The sequence below is a fragment of the Syngnathoides biaculeatus genome, chromosome 6, assembly GCF_019802595.1.
Source record: "Syngnathoides biaculeatus isolate LvHL_M chromosome 6, ASM1980259v1, whole genome shotgun sequence".
In the NCBI taxonomy this organism is placed as follows: domain Eukaryota; kingdom Metazoa; phylum Chordata; class Actinopteri; order Syngnathiformes; family Syngnathidae; genus Syngnathoides; species Syngnathoides biaculeatus.
The window spans coordinates 25823117-25841537 of NC_084645.1; the positions used below are offsets into that span (position 1 = coordinate 25823117).

At 43.9% G+C, this 18421-nt stretch overlaps 1 protein-coding gene across 4 annotated transcripts in view; it reads right to left on the bottom strand.

Annotated features, from left to right (window-relative positions):
• kcnq1.2 (potassium voltage-gated channel, KQT-like subfamily, member 1.2) overlaps positions 1–18421 on the bottom strand; it is a 211859-nt gene that overhangs the window by 78465 nt on the left and 114973 nt on the right. For all 4 annotated transcript variants that reach the window (XM_061821697.1, XM_061821698.1, XM_061821695.1 and 1 more), the window contains 4 exons: positions 9066–9141; positions 7760–7854; positions 5835–5875; positions 2197–2258 (listed from right to left, as the gene is read on the bottom strand). In XM_061821697.1, the coding sequence (XP_061677681.1) occupies positions 2197–2258; positions 5835–5875; positions 7760–7854; positions 9066–9141 (274 nt within the window). The remainder of the gene's footprint in view (positions 1–2196; positions 2259–5834; positions 5876–7759; positions 7855–9065; positions 9142–18421) is intronic.

Below are 18421 nucleotides of genomic sequence, written 5' to 3' on the forward strand. Positions count from 1 at the left end.
TTTCATTGGTCAGGAGGAAGACATTCAACCAATCAACAGACGTGTATCTAATCTTGTCATGGCCCTGCTGGTCCCTGCCCTGCCCGAACCCGTCGCCAAGGCGGAACGCACCTGCCGCAATCGGCGGAGGCGCGCACTTGCGCCTCGTCTTTAGTTATTACGTCCCAGTTATATTGAACCACACTTTGCCAGATCGTCGCTTCATTCCTCGTTCCTGCACTCTCGTAACCTCCTTCCTGACCTCCCGTGTACCGATTCCTGCCTGCCTCCTACGCCTGACGTTCTTGTTACTGCTGGTCCGGTTGACTGCCTGCCCGATCCCCGACACTTGCCCGGATAAACACTTTTCCCGAACTGCCACCGCGTCTCCCGAGTCGTGCATTTCAGTATTCTAGTCGTGACAAATCTTCCACCTCGCTTGTAAAACTCGGACTGGAATATGAACGATTGTGGATTCTGGCACTGGTTACGATCAAAATATTGCAGAAAAACGGATGATATATATATTTTTTTAATCAATGCAATTTAAAAAGACAGAGTACCACCTATAAACAGAAAAATCACATCTGATTTTGACATTTCAACATTTAAAGCTTGATATTTTGAGCAACATGAGTCTCATCTAATGACACGATCTCATCGCCATGGATCTAAATTGACCAACGGCAGAGCCGACATCGATTCGACGGCACTTTTCAGACAAAACCAAAAAAAAGTGGAACACTGCCGAGTGCCGCCGGATAATCAAATGCGTGGCCACGTCAGCACCGGCATGCGTGTTGCTGACGTCTGCCATTTGCGCACTACAATTCTGAAACACCGTGTCGTAAAGTTGCCGACTTTGCAGAAGTCATTCTTTGTAATGACTGCATTACAACATAATGCGGGAGTTGCTGTAATCGTGTGACACAGACTACGCGGGCCGGCCCCACTCGAGTCTGTCAGTGACTTTCGGCATCTGGTTTGGGGGAGGGGGGGGGGGTGTTGGGACTGTAGGCGTGTGTTTGTGTGTGCGGCGGTAAGGAGAGAAGCCACAGGTAGGCGAGGCGCTCCCGAACGTGAGAGATTACGATCGTAACATGTAGCCCGGAGCAAACCAACCATAACTCCATCACCGAGACACAGAGAGAGGCCTCCGCCCTGGAGGCTCGGTTCAAGATCATCACTCAACTTGCAAAACGCTCGGGAGAATGTTCCAAAACCCGATTTGGCCGAGTGCAAACGCTTTGTCCGACTGGTCCGCACAATGTGACCGCGCAAACCGGCGTGCTATCTTTTTTTTTTTTTTTTTTTTTTTTTTTACAAACTCCGCAAAAACATCGTTCCGCCGCGACGCGCAGACGAACGGCAAGCCGCACGCCCCCGGCGGCACACTTTGCAACCTATGATTTGGGCGCGCAAAAAAAAAACCCGAGCGGCGCGAGCACGCACCGGTTCAACGGGTGCAAAATGCCACACTGGGAAACTGGCACCGGGGCAGACAGACAGAGAGATGGACAGATAGACAGACAGCGCGATGCCGTCGCGCTGTCGGGTCGCCTGCTTGGCGCCACGATGCAAAAACAGGGCTTTAAAAAAAAAAAAAAATGGAATGAGCTCAGCAAAATATTAATTCATGCGAAATTTTCTGCTGAATCGATAAGGGAAAAAAAGTTAAGTTAACACAAAATTTGTGAATTATAAAAGAAATATTCTTATTATATATTATAAAATTATATGCATAAAAATCACATTATATATATATATATATATATAATTACATTATTACTATAAAAATTATATATATTATATATAAAATATTATATTATTATTATAAAAATTATACTATCTACATCTTTTGAATGTTTTATTTTATTTTAAGATGAATTTACTCAGAACCAGCAAATAAAATCTCACTAATAAGTACCAAAATTGTTCAAGGAAAAAAAAAAAAAAGGTTTGAAGCAAGTGAAATGTTCTTTTCAGAAAATTGCATTGCCTGGTAAGAGAAAAACATATTTGCACACAAACCATAGCACAAGCACATTTAGCCCGGATTTAAGATATTCTTTTCAATACGTTTTATGGCGATAACTCATTTTATCTTCTTCCTGTCGGCAAAAATATGCACGGGTCGGAAACAACAAGGGCGATGTCATCTGACAGCGTGACCGAGGAAAAACACCGATGCCAGGAGCAAGCCGCACGTACTCTTACCTTATCTTCCAGCCGGATCAGTCGCGCTCCGATTGTCGGGAATTCTTTATCTTCCCCTTTACCTGTCAAATGAAGGAGAAACAAGCTCATGTACTGTCAATGTATTAATCTGCACTTTTTATCATGGGAACTGTTTGAAAATTCCTTATATTAGTAAGTAAGTTTCTTTCGGCTTGTCCCTTTCGAGGTTTATAACCACCACCCCGTGACAGACGCTAATGTTTTTCTCTCGACTTTGCCGTTTGGTATCGTGTGTTAGCATTACGCTAGATGCGGAAGCTATGTGTATTTGTTGGGTCTCTGCGAAACGGTAACATCCAAACAGAGAACAGAAAAGCGCATGTCAGGGTGCTAAATTGTTACTTCTTTTGTCCTCGTGAATAAACTGGAATATTGACTGCATGTCACTGATGGTGTCGTGGGACACACGCCTGCCTTTGGTGCGGGCAGCACGGGATCGATTCCCGCTCAGTTATGGTGTCGATATCCGCCCTGTGACTGACTGGCGACCAGTTCAAGGTGTAGTCCCCCTTTCGCCCGAAAGAAGCTAGCTGGGATAGGCTCCAGCTTTCCCGCAACCCTTGTGAGGATAAGCGGCTTGGATAAGTACCTGCCATGACAATATTGACTGCATTTCCCACGGCGAACACAAAATTACATAATTCAGCAACAGCATGGAGTTACGGAAGCGTATTACTGCCAAACCCCACACCCCCCAAAAGGTTATGTGATGTGTTTCATGTCATAACATATGTTTCACGTTATAATGTGGTTAATTACACGTTATAATGGAAATCATTTCATGTTATAACATAATTCATTTCACATAACATGAAACTTTTCATGTTTTCACATGAAATGATTCTCGTTATAACGTGATTAACCACATTATAACTTGAAACATATAACATGAAACATATCATGTTATAAAGTGATCGTGACTTTTTGGGGGGCCGTAGGAACAGTACACTTCTGCATGGAATAGTTTTTGTTCACTTTGATTTTAATTCTTTGAATTAAATTGTGGCACAGAGGTATTTATGAACATCAATTTGGATATTCTTTGGACTATGTCGTGTGATATTGTTATTGTGTGTCATTGTCCCAGACAGCCATTTTAATTATGAAAACTATTGATGGACCAGTCAGAAGACCTGTTGTTTTAGTGCTGGCACTGAAGTGCTTGTACAAATTGAGATTTTATTTCATGTACTTAGATCCAATGTTGCAAAGTCATGTATTTTTATATTGAAAATACATTTACTGCGGTCGAGAATTTTAAAATATCACAGAAAAAGTACAAATGAACACGCGCTCTTCTTGAATTCCAAGTGCTAAATACCGTATCCCCGTTGATCGTATCTTCTATTCAAAAATTCAGGTTTTGTGTACCCATACACATGAAACAATTACACGCATGGATAAGATTGTGACGGGGAAAGAAATTAGGACCGCCGAGCCGTTATTCGGTAATTTGTACAGTCCCGATGTTGGACCATGCTCGTGGTACGGGTCAGTCAAGGGATGTTTACAAAGCACCTGGAACCAGACCAAAGGGGAGCAAAGGAAGGAAGCAGCGTAACAGTTGGCGGGGGCTTGTATTCGCTGGCAGTGATTTTTTCTTTTTTTTTGAAGACTAGTGTTTATACAAAAACACGGATTTTTACTTGACATTGTTCATGAATCATTGGAACAATATTTAGTAGCCGGAATGCCACAAAAGTGGTACTGCACAAATGTAGAGTCTCGAAAGTGGCCCGCAAAGTTCAAAACGCAGCAAACCTCAAGTTCATCCAACGTCAAAAGAATAAGCGGCACTGTGTGGTTTGGGTTTTCCATCAGTTGTTTTGCTGACACTTTTCTTCAGTATTTGTGAGTGTTTCCGTGTCATGCTAATCCAAAATGATGGCAAATACAGTAAAGCCCCGGTTCTCGAACGTCGAACAAATCGGCATTTTTAACAAAAATTTCGAGATTTTTTTGTTCCTGTTTTCGAAAATCGGTACTCGAACGCCCCTAACAAAACCCGGAAATAACATATTACGCGTGGCCAGACCAGTTGTTGTTTTTCTTCTTATCGAGGACTACCGTATTAACCCCCAATCATAGCCCCAATGAAGACAAGTTGCTTATTGAAAGTTACGCTGCACTTTTGTGAATAAAAAAAAGTTTAAAAGGCTGGGGGCCGAGTCGCTACAGATACGGCCTAGCGCACTCTACTACTAAAGCATACATTTTAAGCAAAAAATAAATATATTTATTCAATTATTGTATTATATAAAGTATTTAAACTATATCTGTATTTCTGCTATGCAGTTTATTATCAAGAAAAGCTAAAAAAAATGCTTTAACAAGCCCAATTTTTTAGGGTTGGAACGCATTATTTCTTTTCTCATTCATTGTAATGGGAAACATTGATTCGGTTTTCGAACAAATCACTTTTCTGGAACGGATTGTGGTCGAGAACCAAGGCATCACTGCAGTTAAGACCGGCGCTGATTGAATTTGTAATAGTTATTAGTTTTCTTTTGTTAGGTGACTACTTTCTGTTTTGATCCCATTCGCTTTGGCTTTGGTAGCTCGCCTGGAGGTGGTATTGACCGATTTTTTTTTTGGGCAAACAAAGGATTTCTCTATGGATCCTCGATGAATGGCTCGCTTTTATTACCTTTTAGCGTCGAATAAAAGCACTCTGTAAATGTCATTTCCACAGTGAAGCCTCCTCCAACACTGCGAGAGGGCCAAAGGGGGCACACAATCGTGGGGAGCAAATATTTGAGGACCTGCACCCGCACTCCAAAAATGAAAAAAAAAAAAAAAAAATAATCCCAAGATAGTGACCGCAATAAAGTTTGCTTGAGGGCGTTCAGGCTATTGCAACTAAGGGGCCGTGAAGGACGCTGACATTCCTCGAAATGAATGACTTGATGTGACGCATCCAAAAGATTAGCTGTGCTTGAGCTTGCGCGTCCATTTCACACAGCAAGATTATTCACTGACGCATTGGATTTTGTACAAAACGTCACTTAAAAGTGTACAGTACATCTTGTAAAATAATATGCCCCAAACCTTACCCACAACCCTAAATATTAGTTCTTTTTTTTTAAAGTTGTGGCCAGCATCAGACCTATGTTAACTACTGTATTTATTTTTTTTTTTTTAAATGTCAACTGTATTGTTTATGCAAATGTGTATATTATACTGCCCCTCGGTGGCGAGGGCACGCACGCCAGAAGAATCTGCACACTAAATTAAAGCATGAAATCAAGATGGCCAGACTCCTTCAGGCTTTACAACATGTTTAATTATGTCATTACTTTATGTTTTTCAAAACTAAAATACTGTGAAGTGCTATTTCAGCTATAAGCACTGAAAAGAGCTATTTTGAGTTAGGATTTTTATTTTTTATGGCAGTCTGCAACGTATTAATGTTATTTCCGTTCATTGCATTGGGGTTAAATCAAAATTGAGCCCCTTTGTAGTTTAATTGGCATTATAAATCATCACGCGTATAATAAGAAGCCAAAATAAAAATCTGTCAGGGAACGATGATGTATCGTGTATATGTGCGAGTTTATTAACAGAGTGGAAGTGAGGAGTGATGGCCGCCTCTCGGGTGGAAACTGTGGTGTGTTTACCTGGGAGGAACATTCCGGGCTTTCCCAGTGTGCCGTCCAGCCTGGCAAGGTGGGAGGGGTCGGGGGGAGGAAGGAAAGAGCCAGAAATAACTGAGTTGAGAAATGCATGTTGCCCTATGTATAGTAATAATGTGGTAATAAAAGGAAATATGGATATCAGCATTCAGATATCTGATGATAAAACGATGCGCTTCAGAATGGGATGGAAACTTGCAGCACTGCAAAGTTCGCATCCGTTTACAAAAAAGAACTAGTCTTTCATGAAAATCTCGTAAAATTAATTGAAAACATTTGTTTGTTGTTTTGGGTAATAATTCATACACACACTTTTTATTGTCGCTATTTGTGTTGAAAAGAACACATTTGGAGTACTTTGTGTCATTTATATATGTTGTTAGTGGGAAGTGAAAAGCACGTATATAACAAAGTAGAGATTCTTATTTTTGAACTGGAAGGAGGAAGTTTAAAAATACTTTGTTATGGATACTAATAAAAAATAATGAATACCAATAATAATAATAATAATAAAAAAATAATAATTTACAGTGAAAGAACATTTGCACTCATTTGCTCTCTATTTCACATGCTGTTGTCAAATAAACATCCATCCATCCATTTTCTTTTCCACTTATCCTCACGAGGGTCGCGGGGAGTGCCTGAGACTATCCCAGCTATCAACGAGCAGGAGGTGGGGTACACCCTGAACTGGTCGCCAGCCAATCGCAGGGCACATGGAGACAACAGTCGTACTCACAATCACACCTATGAGCAATTTAGAGTGTCCAATTAATGTCGCATGTTATTTGGGATTTGGGAGGAAACTGGAGTGCCCGCAGGAAACCTACGCAGGCACAAGGAGAACACGCAAACGCCACTCAGGCGGGGCCGGGATCGAACCCGGGTCCTCAGAACTGTGAGGCCAACGTTTACCAGCTGCTACACCATGCTTCTTCAAATAAATATATTTCCCAATTTTTTGATGGTTGTTTCTTTTTATTCATAAATTCATCTTTTTTTTGGGTGGGGGTTATCATCCAAATAATGTACCTTATTTGTGCAATGCAATGTTTACAACTTCATATAATGCCAATTTCAAATAAGTCAAAGTTGAGATTTTCAAATTTTCAAAATCAACTATATGCATGATTTATTAATGACACATTAATATGCATGCTATTTCAAACTACTATTGAAGCGTCTTACTTATTTCTGGCATGAACATAGCTGGTATTTTGAAAATTGAGTACAGTAGTTAATTCATCAATTCGCATTTCTCTCATGTCAGCGCCCAAAAATGTGTCTGTCTTTATAACACAATTAAATTTAAATGTTGTGGAGTGAATGACAATAAATGAAGAGCTTCAAAGTTAACCAGGCAAAACGACTGCCAAAAGAAAACTTTGTTTTCGGGTCGCTCACTTTTTTGGAACGCAACTCCTTTGTCTAATTAAAGAGTGGGAGCCCGTTAAAAAAAAGACAAACTAAATCTGGCGCCTGCATATATATATATATATATATAATATATATATATATATATATATATATATTTGGCAGCACGGTGGAGCAGCTGGAAAGCACTGGCCTCACAGTTCTGAGGACCCGGTTCAATGCCGGCCCTCCCTGGGTGGAGTTTGCATGTTCTCCCCGTGCCTGGGTGGCTTTTCTCCGGGCACTCCCCCCCCCGCCCCCCCCCCCCCCACATCCCAAAAACATGCAACATTAATTGGACCCTCTAAATTGCCCCTAGATGTGATTGTGAATGCGCCTGTTTGTCTCCATGTTCCCTGCAATTGGCTGGCAACCCATTCAAGGTGTACCTGATATGCTGCAGCACTCCTGCGACCCTCGTGAGGATAAACGGCTAAAAAAATGGATGGATACAAACATAGAAGAGACAAGGGACGTGGGAGGGAGGGAGGCCACACCTTCTCTGCAGCTCTTTGATGCGCACCATCATGTTGAGATGACCCTGCGAGTACTGCTCGATCACATCTCGCACATCGTAGGGCTTACGGGCTTGCTGTGGATCACACGCAAAAACACACACACACACACACACTTGCATATCATATATATTTATGTACGTGGGATACAAAAGGCATTGTCATCACCCTGCTGTTGCCTGGTCCCTAAAAAAAACATGGCCAACCCCCATGGGAGCAAAGGGTTCATTGTTGACTCGGTCATGTGTGTGTGTGTGTGTGTGTGTGAAGTGACAAGTGCATGGTCATGTAGAAAGCAATCGCATTAGGGTCCTTTCGCAGCTTTGTTTAGTGTGACGTGGATACAAGCGGCGTCAGAAAGAACCCGCTGAACTCCTTCGGCTGCAGCTGAAATCACTTATAAGGGCCCTAATTGAAAACACACACACACACAAATGACTAGCTAAACAGTACACAAGACGTTTTACTCATCGCAAAATGTTTGCACGAGTTAACGTGGGCCGTGCAAGCCGATTATATTACAACGGCGAATTGTGCCACGGGCGTCGACTTCTGCGCTCACTGGGGCGATTCAGATCATCGCCTGGGCGTGGGCACTTTAGAGCGCCTCGTTGTCAGCTGCGAGTGTAAGCACGCCGTGCGGAAAAAGGCAGTATGGCGAGAATGGGGGAGGAATTATTGCCGCTTATTCTCACGAGGGTCGCGGGGAGCGCTGGAGCCTATCCCAGCTGTCGGGCAGGAGGCGCCAGCCAATCGCAGGGCACGTGGAGACAAACAGGCATACTCAAAACTACACCTAGTGTGTCCAATTAATGTTGCATGTTTTTGGGATGTGGGAGGAAAAAACCCACGCAGGCACGGGGCAGAACATGCAAACTCCACACAGGCGGGTCCGGGATTGAACCCGGGACCTCAGAACTGTGAGGCCAACGCAAGATTGACTTGACTGGCAGCATGTGAACGGAAACTTCAGGCTGGCGCGACCGCTTCAGAGCGCCTCGTTGACTGGCGAACGTGTCCATAGCATCAAACGCGCTTTCCCCCGTGAGCGACATTTAGCGTTAACCTGGCACAAAAAGACGCACGCAGGTGCAGGAGCAGGTTTGCGGCATTTAAAGATGAATCACACGGCACACCCGCGCAGCTAAACACTGCACGCAAAGCAACAGTGCAGCTGATGCGATCTCCTGGGACTTCCCCCGCCCACTTCTCGTCTTCCTGTTCAACCGCAACATAACAGAACATAAAAATGTAATCGCTCGCTCTCCCCTTCCCTATTTTCACTTACCTGAAACTTCTTGCGGGCCACAAAGTACTGCATGCGACGCAAGACTTTCACAGCGGATCTCTGGGCGTGAGATAACCTGTGTCAGAGATAAGAAATAAATAAATAAATAAATAAATCACACTTGAGAAAATGCAACGAGGTCAAAACTCGAGACCGCAAATGTGAAATTGTTGCTTGTTTTGTTTTAGTTAACAGGAAAAAAAAAAAAAAAAGGAACCGTCAAGGCATTATGGACAAAACCGCAGTGTGTTGTGAGATCCAACAGATCCGGCTGGCCACATGATTTTATGTGGCCCGCGAAGCCAAATCTAGAGTGTCAATTTCAATTATTCTTGTAAAAATTTGTACAAAAAAATTTCAAATCGTCCTGCATCGTAAATGATAAAGTTGAGATATTCCAAGCATTTTTGTGTTACCGAAAATTAATCGTTGAAAAACACATGACCCTTGATTTCTGATTCCAAATTAAATATTTGTATTGTTTCATAGTCATAACGCCCCTCTGACGGAAACCGGAAAACCACAGTGTGCCCCGCGAGAAAAATGAGTTTGACACCCGTCTTAGATGAACGCATGTTTTTTTGGCACAGTTTTTATGCCAGATGCCCTTCCCGACGCAACCCCTTCTGCATTTAGCCGGGGAGAGACGCTTACAGCTTCTGCTACGGAGCTCGTGCACGTGACGTCACCATTTTCACGGCGCCATATTGCAGGTCAAAAAGATAAAAAAATATCGTTTGATTTCTGCAATTAAACGTGATGGATGGAGCCCAACCAAAATACACACACACACGCCTGTGTAGCGATCACTTCAATTCAGGTAGGACTTATTCTTCTCAATCTCAAATTCCCAAGAAGTATTTATAATGCCAAATTGGCTCATTTGAGAGCAATGCGTATTAAAAAAAAAAAAAATGACAGGGAGTCGTTTCCAACGTACACGGAAGCTTGTTGCGGCCACACATTAATCTTCGGTAAACCTCTCCCTGACAGACTTCTTTTTTTTTTTTAATATGCATTGCTCTCAAATGAGTCCAATGCGTATTTAAAAAAAGAAAATAAAGCGTCAGTCACACAGAGGTTAGGTTAGGTTAACGATTGGCCGGAACACGCTTCCGTGTACGGAGGAGCCAAATCTGTCTTAATTTTTTGAACGCATTGTTCTCAAATGAGCCAACTTGTCACTATAAGCACTTCTTGGGAAACGCTACGGAGGAGCTGACTCACTTGTCGCCCCCCAATCATAGTTAATGAATGCGAGTTTGTGTAAAACCAGAGGTTATTTATTTAAATATTGGTATTTGTATTGAATACGAGCTGAAAAGATTGATGGATTTTGGCAAAGGTTTAACGTGTAGCCGAACACGCTTCAGCGTTCACGAGCCGTGTCCCCGTTGAGAACAGATCCAGCAACGAAGTATTCGTATGCGTCCAGACTTTTCTCCGCTTTCAAACTTTTCCGTGTAAATCTCAACGACTTACTCACCAGATACACGTGTAGGTCCAGTTGTCCAAGACAAGCAGAAGCAATTTAACAGTCCAATTTCTTATCGGCGAAAACATCCACTTCGGGTCATCTATGCTGAGTTTATCTAATTTTTCCTCGTAATGTCATTTATTTTCACCTTCTAAATGTCTGACGGTATCGCACAAGACTCTGGGCGTCTTGCTACAAGACATATTTCCATGTCGTCTTGAAGCGACTTAGCGTTGAGCAATGCTTAGCTTGACCGGCAATATGGTGACGTAAACTAAAGTCACGTGATTTTATGACGTAGTTGCACGAGCTCTATTCCCAGACGGTCCCCCATCCAAGTGCCAACCAGAGTCAAATCCGCCTAGCTTCCGAGATCTGATGAGATCGGGGGTCCTCGTTAATGTCTTTTGTCATTTGATAATAAAAATGGTAGCTTAATGGGCGTTATGTGCAAGCATTTTGGCAAAACAAGACAAAGCAATGCGCCCATCTTGCATCTTACAGATTGTTTTCTTTGTGGTTTAGTACAAAGTTTTTGGGAAAGAAATTGTTAGTCAAAAGAAAAGCACAGTAAACATTGAGAGGTAGTCTGTAATTGCCACATAAAAACACAACACTCCAGAAGATCGTCAACGTCCGTGTCTCGCCCTGACGTGCGTTTAAATTTTAAATATGACCTCTCCCGAATGGATTTGTAGCCTTGTGCAAAGCGAACCGGAGGGAAAACGGGCCAGGTTTGCATTGAAAGGCTCCTTAAAAGCATGTCCCCGGCTCTCATAGCAGCACATCTGTGTCAACACAAAAGGCACAAGAAAAAAAAAAAAAAAAGCAAAGAAAAAAAAAAAAAAAAACAGCCCACTGGTATGGAGTTAAATGCTGGAGCAGAAACCGCGAGATGCAAACAACACGCACACTGTAGTTAAAGCGGATGGCTTGCACTTGCGTGTTTGTTTTCTCTCGGAGGCGCGCATGTCCTTCTGAGCCCAGAGTGTGATAGCTGCATGTTTGCATGATTTGTGCAGCCTGCGAAGAGTAAATAGAAGCCCGGGGTGGAACATTTTGTTGACGGTGGGGGCTCGCGCTCAGCCGATTCACTGAAAACACCCAAAAGCGAGCGCACGAAATGCGAGACTTCAGTCGGCCTTAGTCATCGTCGACGTGGGGGGGTGGGACACTTACAACTGCTTTATGGCATCATGCAAAATCGCAATTTCCCAGAGGACATCATAATCTTTTTTTTATTTTTGTGGCTTTTATTCCAAAAGCAGAGGCAGCAACAAGGATCCTTTCAAATTCCTGACACCAAGTCACCATAAGCCATGCGTAGTCGTAACTGCCGTAGGATATTTTTTTTTTTCCAACAAAAAAGTTGCAATGATATCAACTTGACATTTTAACCCTTTCCGGGCAGGGGTTGGAAAATTGCAATCGGTTTCATATAATCAAAATTTTTTATTTTCTGAAAGTATCAGATTTTTCTCTCTGCAAAATTTTATTTGGTCCAGAGAGGGTTAAAGGTCCGCTGTCACTAAATGATTTTTTAGTATGTTATTAATGGAAAAAAAGGCAGCCAGAATGGTCCCATCCATTTTTTCAACAAAACATGATTTTCACGTATATGGCTTTTTGTAACTCCCGCAATGAAAATCCTCTCGAGGGATTTGTTTTCGAAAAGAAGCAGGAAGTGACGTACAGGGCAGTAGCGCACTCAAGCCGTCTTATCTGTTTATACTAGTTTTACCTGCTGGAAGGTAGATCGTTGTTTCTTCGTGTTACCCAAGATGTCTGTTCGTTGCATTGCTGGATATTGTTCGAACACTCGAGAGGATGGATTTACTTTTCATACTTTTAAAAAAGTCCCTGTTCGTCGTGAAAAAAAAAGGAATTGCACGGGTATAAAGGACGAGAGCTTTATGGGTTCCAAATGACAGGTAGGTGTGTATTTAGTATAGCTACTAAAAAAAAAAAAAACAATAGTTGGGGGGAGGATGTAATCCTTTCAGAACATAACAAAAGATCCTCGTCCGTAAGTCGGGTGCTATATGTGTCGATGTGCCTGTCGGCGCAGTGTCCGCCGATTACGGCTTCTGCTGGCGTGGCTCACTTACGCCTCGTGGAGGTGGATCGGATGGGGAGGTGGTTTGGCTGCGCCGTCGTCGACGCTCGTGGCTGCGGGCAGCGTTGTTTATCACTGCTGTGGAAGTGGATCGGACAGGGAGGTGGTTTGGCCACGCCATCGTCATTGCTCGCGGTCGAGGGCACCATTGTTCATCGCTGCCGCGGAGGTGGATCGGGCGGGGAGGTGGTTTGGCCACATGCAGTTTGGCCATGATCCGCATATCATCTAAATTTAGTTTGAAACGATAGGGCAGTACTGCCCCGGTCACTTCACTCGGTTGTGAGATGTTCTCTTTGAAATGAGCTTCCATGTCGGGAGGGTCTTGGTCCCCTACTATGGGCTACAGCGTGTTTTCAACGGCGAATGTCCGGGGTGATGTCACGGACAGTAGATGCAGCCAATATGGCGACCACTTGGATGTCGAATGAGACTTCCGCAACTTTGCGCATGGATGACGCGCTCTCCGCTCATATTTATTTTTTTTGTACAAACATTGAAGTGAATATATATGTTATATGTATTTTTCAATCCAATATCTATTTTACAATATTTATAGGCATGACAGTGGAGCTTTAAGTTGCCATATCATGAGAATAAAGTCAGATTTTTCCAAGCTGTTATGAGTGCAGCGAATGTTTTTACGTTAACAAGGGTTAACTTATTTTTACACTTGTACGAAAGGGTTCCAACAATTGACTTCAAACATTGCCTGCGAACCTGGTCCCAAAGTTTTAGGATGGCGGCACCTCAGCTCTAAAACTGAATGTTTCCATAAATTCTTATAAGAAAAGTTTATATCGGATGGCTAATAGATTGGAAGGAAAAACAACTAACCAAAATTCTTGTTTTAATTTCTTATTTCTCCGCATTTGATTTTGCCAAACGTGCGCTCTCTTGAGGGCAGGTGACCTTTTCAGCCATCTGCTGGTCTCAAAGTTAAGACAATAAGTGTTTATGCAGCATATCTGCTAAAAGGTTGGATTAACAGCAATTTGTCGTCGTCACCCCCCACCGCCCCGATCCCCCTTTATGTAAACAACACGCAAAGTAGTGAAAATATAGCTCTGAATAAAGGCAGTGTGTGTGTGTGTGTATATGTTTGGGGGGGGGGGGGTGATCAAATAACTCAGTAAAAAAATCTGTCTGTGCAGAAAAAAAATGCCAAGCCATGTTCACGGTGCCGGAACCAAACAAATGCAGCATTGGGCCACTGACAATGTTTGCTAAAAATGACGCAGGAGCGCATGTAAGTGATATTTAATCAGAATCAGATTTTTTTGGCCAACTGTGTAACAACACACAAAGGAATTTGTCTCCGGCAGTCGGTGCTGCCCTGGTACGACATTCACAACTATTAGTGAGCTTTCTTGTTACCTAAAATGGTCCTCGCCAGCAGGCAAATGCTAACCTATTAGCCAACGCTGATTTTGTCCCAAATTCTGTATACTCAGTCTCAAGATATCCAATTTAAGGATTGAAGATCAGTCGTCATAAATAAAAATAAACTAAATTTCAGCAGTGAAAAAACAAACATTTGTTTTTATATGCATAAAGTGATGGCGATTGATTACTGGTGAGCAAATTCTCTCATTTACAGGTTGCCAAACGCACCGCTGCTGCTAATTCTTCTTGCGTGATGTCTTCGATCTGCAGGCTTTTTTTTTTTTTTGGGCTTACTGATATTATCGCAATCCACTTTGTTAATGTGACTCCGGAATTTACCCGATGCGGGATGATTAAAGGCTTACTCCGTTGTGTTCGACCATGCCCCAAAAAAAAAAAGGCTTGTTTGCGACGCAAGAGCGCTCCGCGTCGCCGCTGTTACACTCCACTTGAGCGGCACTCACACAGTAAATGAATGACTCCATTATTGTGTGCGAGCCCCATGCTTTTGTATGTCATGGAGGTTGGGGGGGGGGTGTAATCCATGTTGCACTCCAGCTATGTGCCAGCTAAGGCAGGCACACCCACATGTACACACACACACACACACCCTCCCACTGCCCACACACAAGTCTTTGTGGAGTCAACAAGTCCGTCTGAGGTCTTAATTAGGCGGCCGGGCAACAAAAGGACTTATGAGACAATGCTTTGACATGGGAGCATTGAAACATGGACATCAAAGTGTTGCTCTCTTTTTTTCCTGCCCTGGCTACATCGGAGGAAATGCACACAAATAGCAAGGATGAAAAGAATGAGGCCCTCTCTACTTTTGGGGGAAGAAAAAACTACAGCCTCCCCCCCCCCCCCAACCGCCACTACTACGACAACCCTCTTCGCGCTCCTTCACCGATGATGTTTTCCTTTCAGTCGGTCAGAGACTAATTAACTTGAAGGAGAAATCCTCCTCCTCTTCCTCCCATTTCCTGCGTTTTGACATTGATGCGCATGAATGTTCAACGGCCCAAAATGAACAGAATAGCAACAAAATGGCGGCACGGTGGGTCGACTGGAAGGCGTTGGCCTCACAGTTCTGAGGTTCGATCCCGGCCCTCCCTTTGTGGAGTTCCCATGTTCTCCCCGTGCCTGCGTGGGTTTTCTCCGGGCACTCAGGTTTCCTCCCACATCTCAAAAAACATGCAACATTGATTGGACACTTCTAAATTGCCTGTAGGTGTGATTTTCTCCATGTGCCCTGCGATTGGCTGACAACCAGTTCAGGGTGTACCCTGACTCCTACCCGTTGACAGCTGGGATAGGCTCCAGCACTCTCTGCGATACTCGTGAGGATAAGCGGCAAAAGAAGATGGATGGATGGATAGCAACAAACTTTCTCAAACGAGACTAAGTACCATCATCATGACTTCATCGCCGCATTTTTCTGTTCGCCGTTCACATCTGCTTGTACAGTACAGTCTTCTTCTTTTCCTTTCTGCTTGTCCCATTAGGGGTCACCACAGCGTGTCATCTTTTTCCATCTAAGCCTATCTCGTGCATCTTCCTCTCGAACACCCACTGTCCTCATGTCCTTCCTCACCACATCCATCAACATTTTCTTTGGTCTTCCTCTCGCTCTTTTTGCCTGGCAGCTCCATCCTCAGCACCCTTCTACCAATGTACTCACGCTCTCGCCTCTGAACATGTCCAAACCATCGAAGTCTGCTCTCTCTAACAAAGTCTCCAAAACATCCAAGTTTAGCTGTCTCTCTAATGAGCTCATTTCTAATCCTATCCAAGCTGTTCACTCCAAGCTAGAACCTTCAGTGCCACCGTCTCATCATGACCAACAATAAAATCGAATAACCTAAGCACCTGTACATAGATGTTTTGTCTCGCAGTTCAGATGTTCAACAATACTTCCTCATGACTCTTCACAAGATATAAAGCAAGCAAGGGTGGACGACTTCAAATACTTGAGGTCAACAATACGGAGCAATGGAGAGCGTGGTAAGGAAGTGAAGAAACGGGTCCAAGCAGGGTGGAACAGTTGGCGCTAGGTGTCTGGTGTTCTATTTGACAGAAGAGACTCGGCTAGGATGGAGAGCAAAGTTTATAAAACAGTGGTGAGACCGGCCATGATGTACAGATGAGAGACGGTGGCACTGAAGAACTAACAGGAAGCAGAACTGGAGGTAGCAGAAATGAAGCTGTTGAGGTTCTCGCTCGGAGTGAGCAGCTTGGATAGGATTAGAAATCAAATCATTAGAGGGACATCCAAAGTTGGATGTTTTGGAGACAAGGTTCGAGAGAGCAGACTTCGATGGTATGGACATGTTCAAAGGCGTGAGAGTTGAGTGTGTGTTCGATGCCGAGGATGGAGCAAAAGAGCAAGAGGAAGACCAAAGAAAAGATTGATGGATGTTGTGAGGGAAGACATGAGGACTGTGGGTGTTAGAGAGGAAGATGCACGAGATAGGCTTGGATGGGGAAAAAATGATATCCTGTGGCGACCCCTAATGGGACAAGCCGAAAGGAAAAGAAGAAGACGATACTGTAGAAGCAGATGTGAAGATGAACAGAAAAATGCGGCGACAAAACCAGATCAGAATTGTGCAGCGGAAACGTTGCAACACGAGCGGTGTCTCCTGGCCGGTCCGGCATTACTACCGAGATGAAGGAAGTGGGCCGGGATATGCTAACAAACACAACGACTTGAATACACTTCCCCTTTGTCCGCCGCTGTTTGGGCTGCTCCCAGCTGGATGAGCCCCTGGATTAAAGGCCACTTCCTTCACTCTTAATCAACTGCAAGTTGCTGTGAGTCAAGAGGCGGCCTTGTCCGTCACCGCCACCCCACCCCCCCTGCCCCCCCTCACCCAGCACCCACACTGGAGCAACGAATACTTTGAGATTGCCACTTTGGAGATCGCACAGTTGCTAATGCCCCCCCCCCCAGCCGCCCTCAAAACCCACAGCCCCAGTTGGCGGGAGATCATCAAATATCCTGAGCTTCCAATATCTTTGAAGTCAAGCGGCCTTCGACATTTGTGTACTAGTAGCAGCGCTGCTGCTGTGTATATGTGTGTGTGCGCTTGTAGGGGGGGAGATAAGCTTCATGGCTTGTGCTTTGGTCATCAAAGAGATGGGCTCTCCCTTCTGTTCTCCCCCAAAACAGACATCCCTTTATCACATCTCGCGGGGATAAGATGACTACGCTCTTTCAGAGACGTTTGATCTCCAAAAGTCGCCGCGTGCCAGACGGTTGGCGTGGTATGAATTATAACGGCACACGGCCAGTGGAGTCGGGCCTCAACCGTTGCAAATTCCCCGTTCGCGCTCGGACTACGGTGCACTTCGTAGTCCAAAGCGAGGCCCGCGCTGTGTTCTCCAGCCGTATGACTTCCATCTTTTCTTATAGTGTACATTTTTCTATTGTAATACAAATGCCCATGGGACAGCCTACCATGATTCTTAACCCTAGCAATATTTTGCCCGAAAAGATGTCAAGTTTTATGAAGAAACCTGGGAACAGTTTTATTTGTGGAAAAGTGGCATAAGATGTTTTACTGAACAAAAAAATTAACCCACTCACTGCTCATATTACAGAATATTGGATATTTGACTTCTCAAGCCGAAAAAGGTATTGAATGTGCGTTTTTTTTGTCTAACAGCTATGCATATTTTCTGTCATTGCATGAGTTATTCCAGAAATGGAGGACATTTTCTGCCCCCCAGACATATCTATCTGATATTGCCAGAAATTTACCACATTTGTAACTAGGTTTGACCTTGAGCAGTTAGCTGCTCAAACAGCTAGCATTTACGCTTGAGAAAAAAACATTTTGAAAATTAAAAAATGAAAGTGATCTCCAACTCTCAGTCACGAACCTCTGGTACGGGGGCTGACCCAAAGGCAGGACTTTGAGGCAGTGGCATAATGTTCAATGTAGTTGATTCCGGAAACTTGGTCATACACGGGGTAGCAGTCCGACAAGGCAGAGGTAGAGAAACGCTAGGCTCGGCGGGATCCAAAAGACATTCATTAGGGTCCGATGACTGTGGGGCAAACTAACAACTCAACAGGACAGCAGCAAACAAAGGGCACAGAATCGCTGTGACTAGGGTTACTCTAACTTACGCGTAGAGGCGGAGAATCCCACAGGAAGTGAATGCAACTCACTAACGTAAGGCAACGAACTGGCAAACACCAGTGACAAAAACTCCAACTTAAATGCCTGTCGAATTACAGTCCCAATGTGAAACAGTTGTGAGCAGTGACAGGTGTCACGCCCTCTTGGCAGTGGCCAAGTCTTGCTCACAAGTGTGTGGAGCAGTTTACAGCAGAGTGTGAAGCTGCTGGGATGAGAATCAGCACCTCCA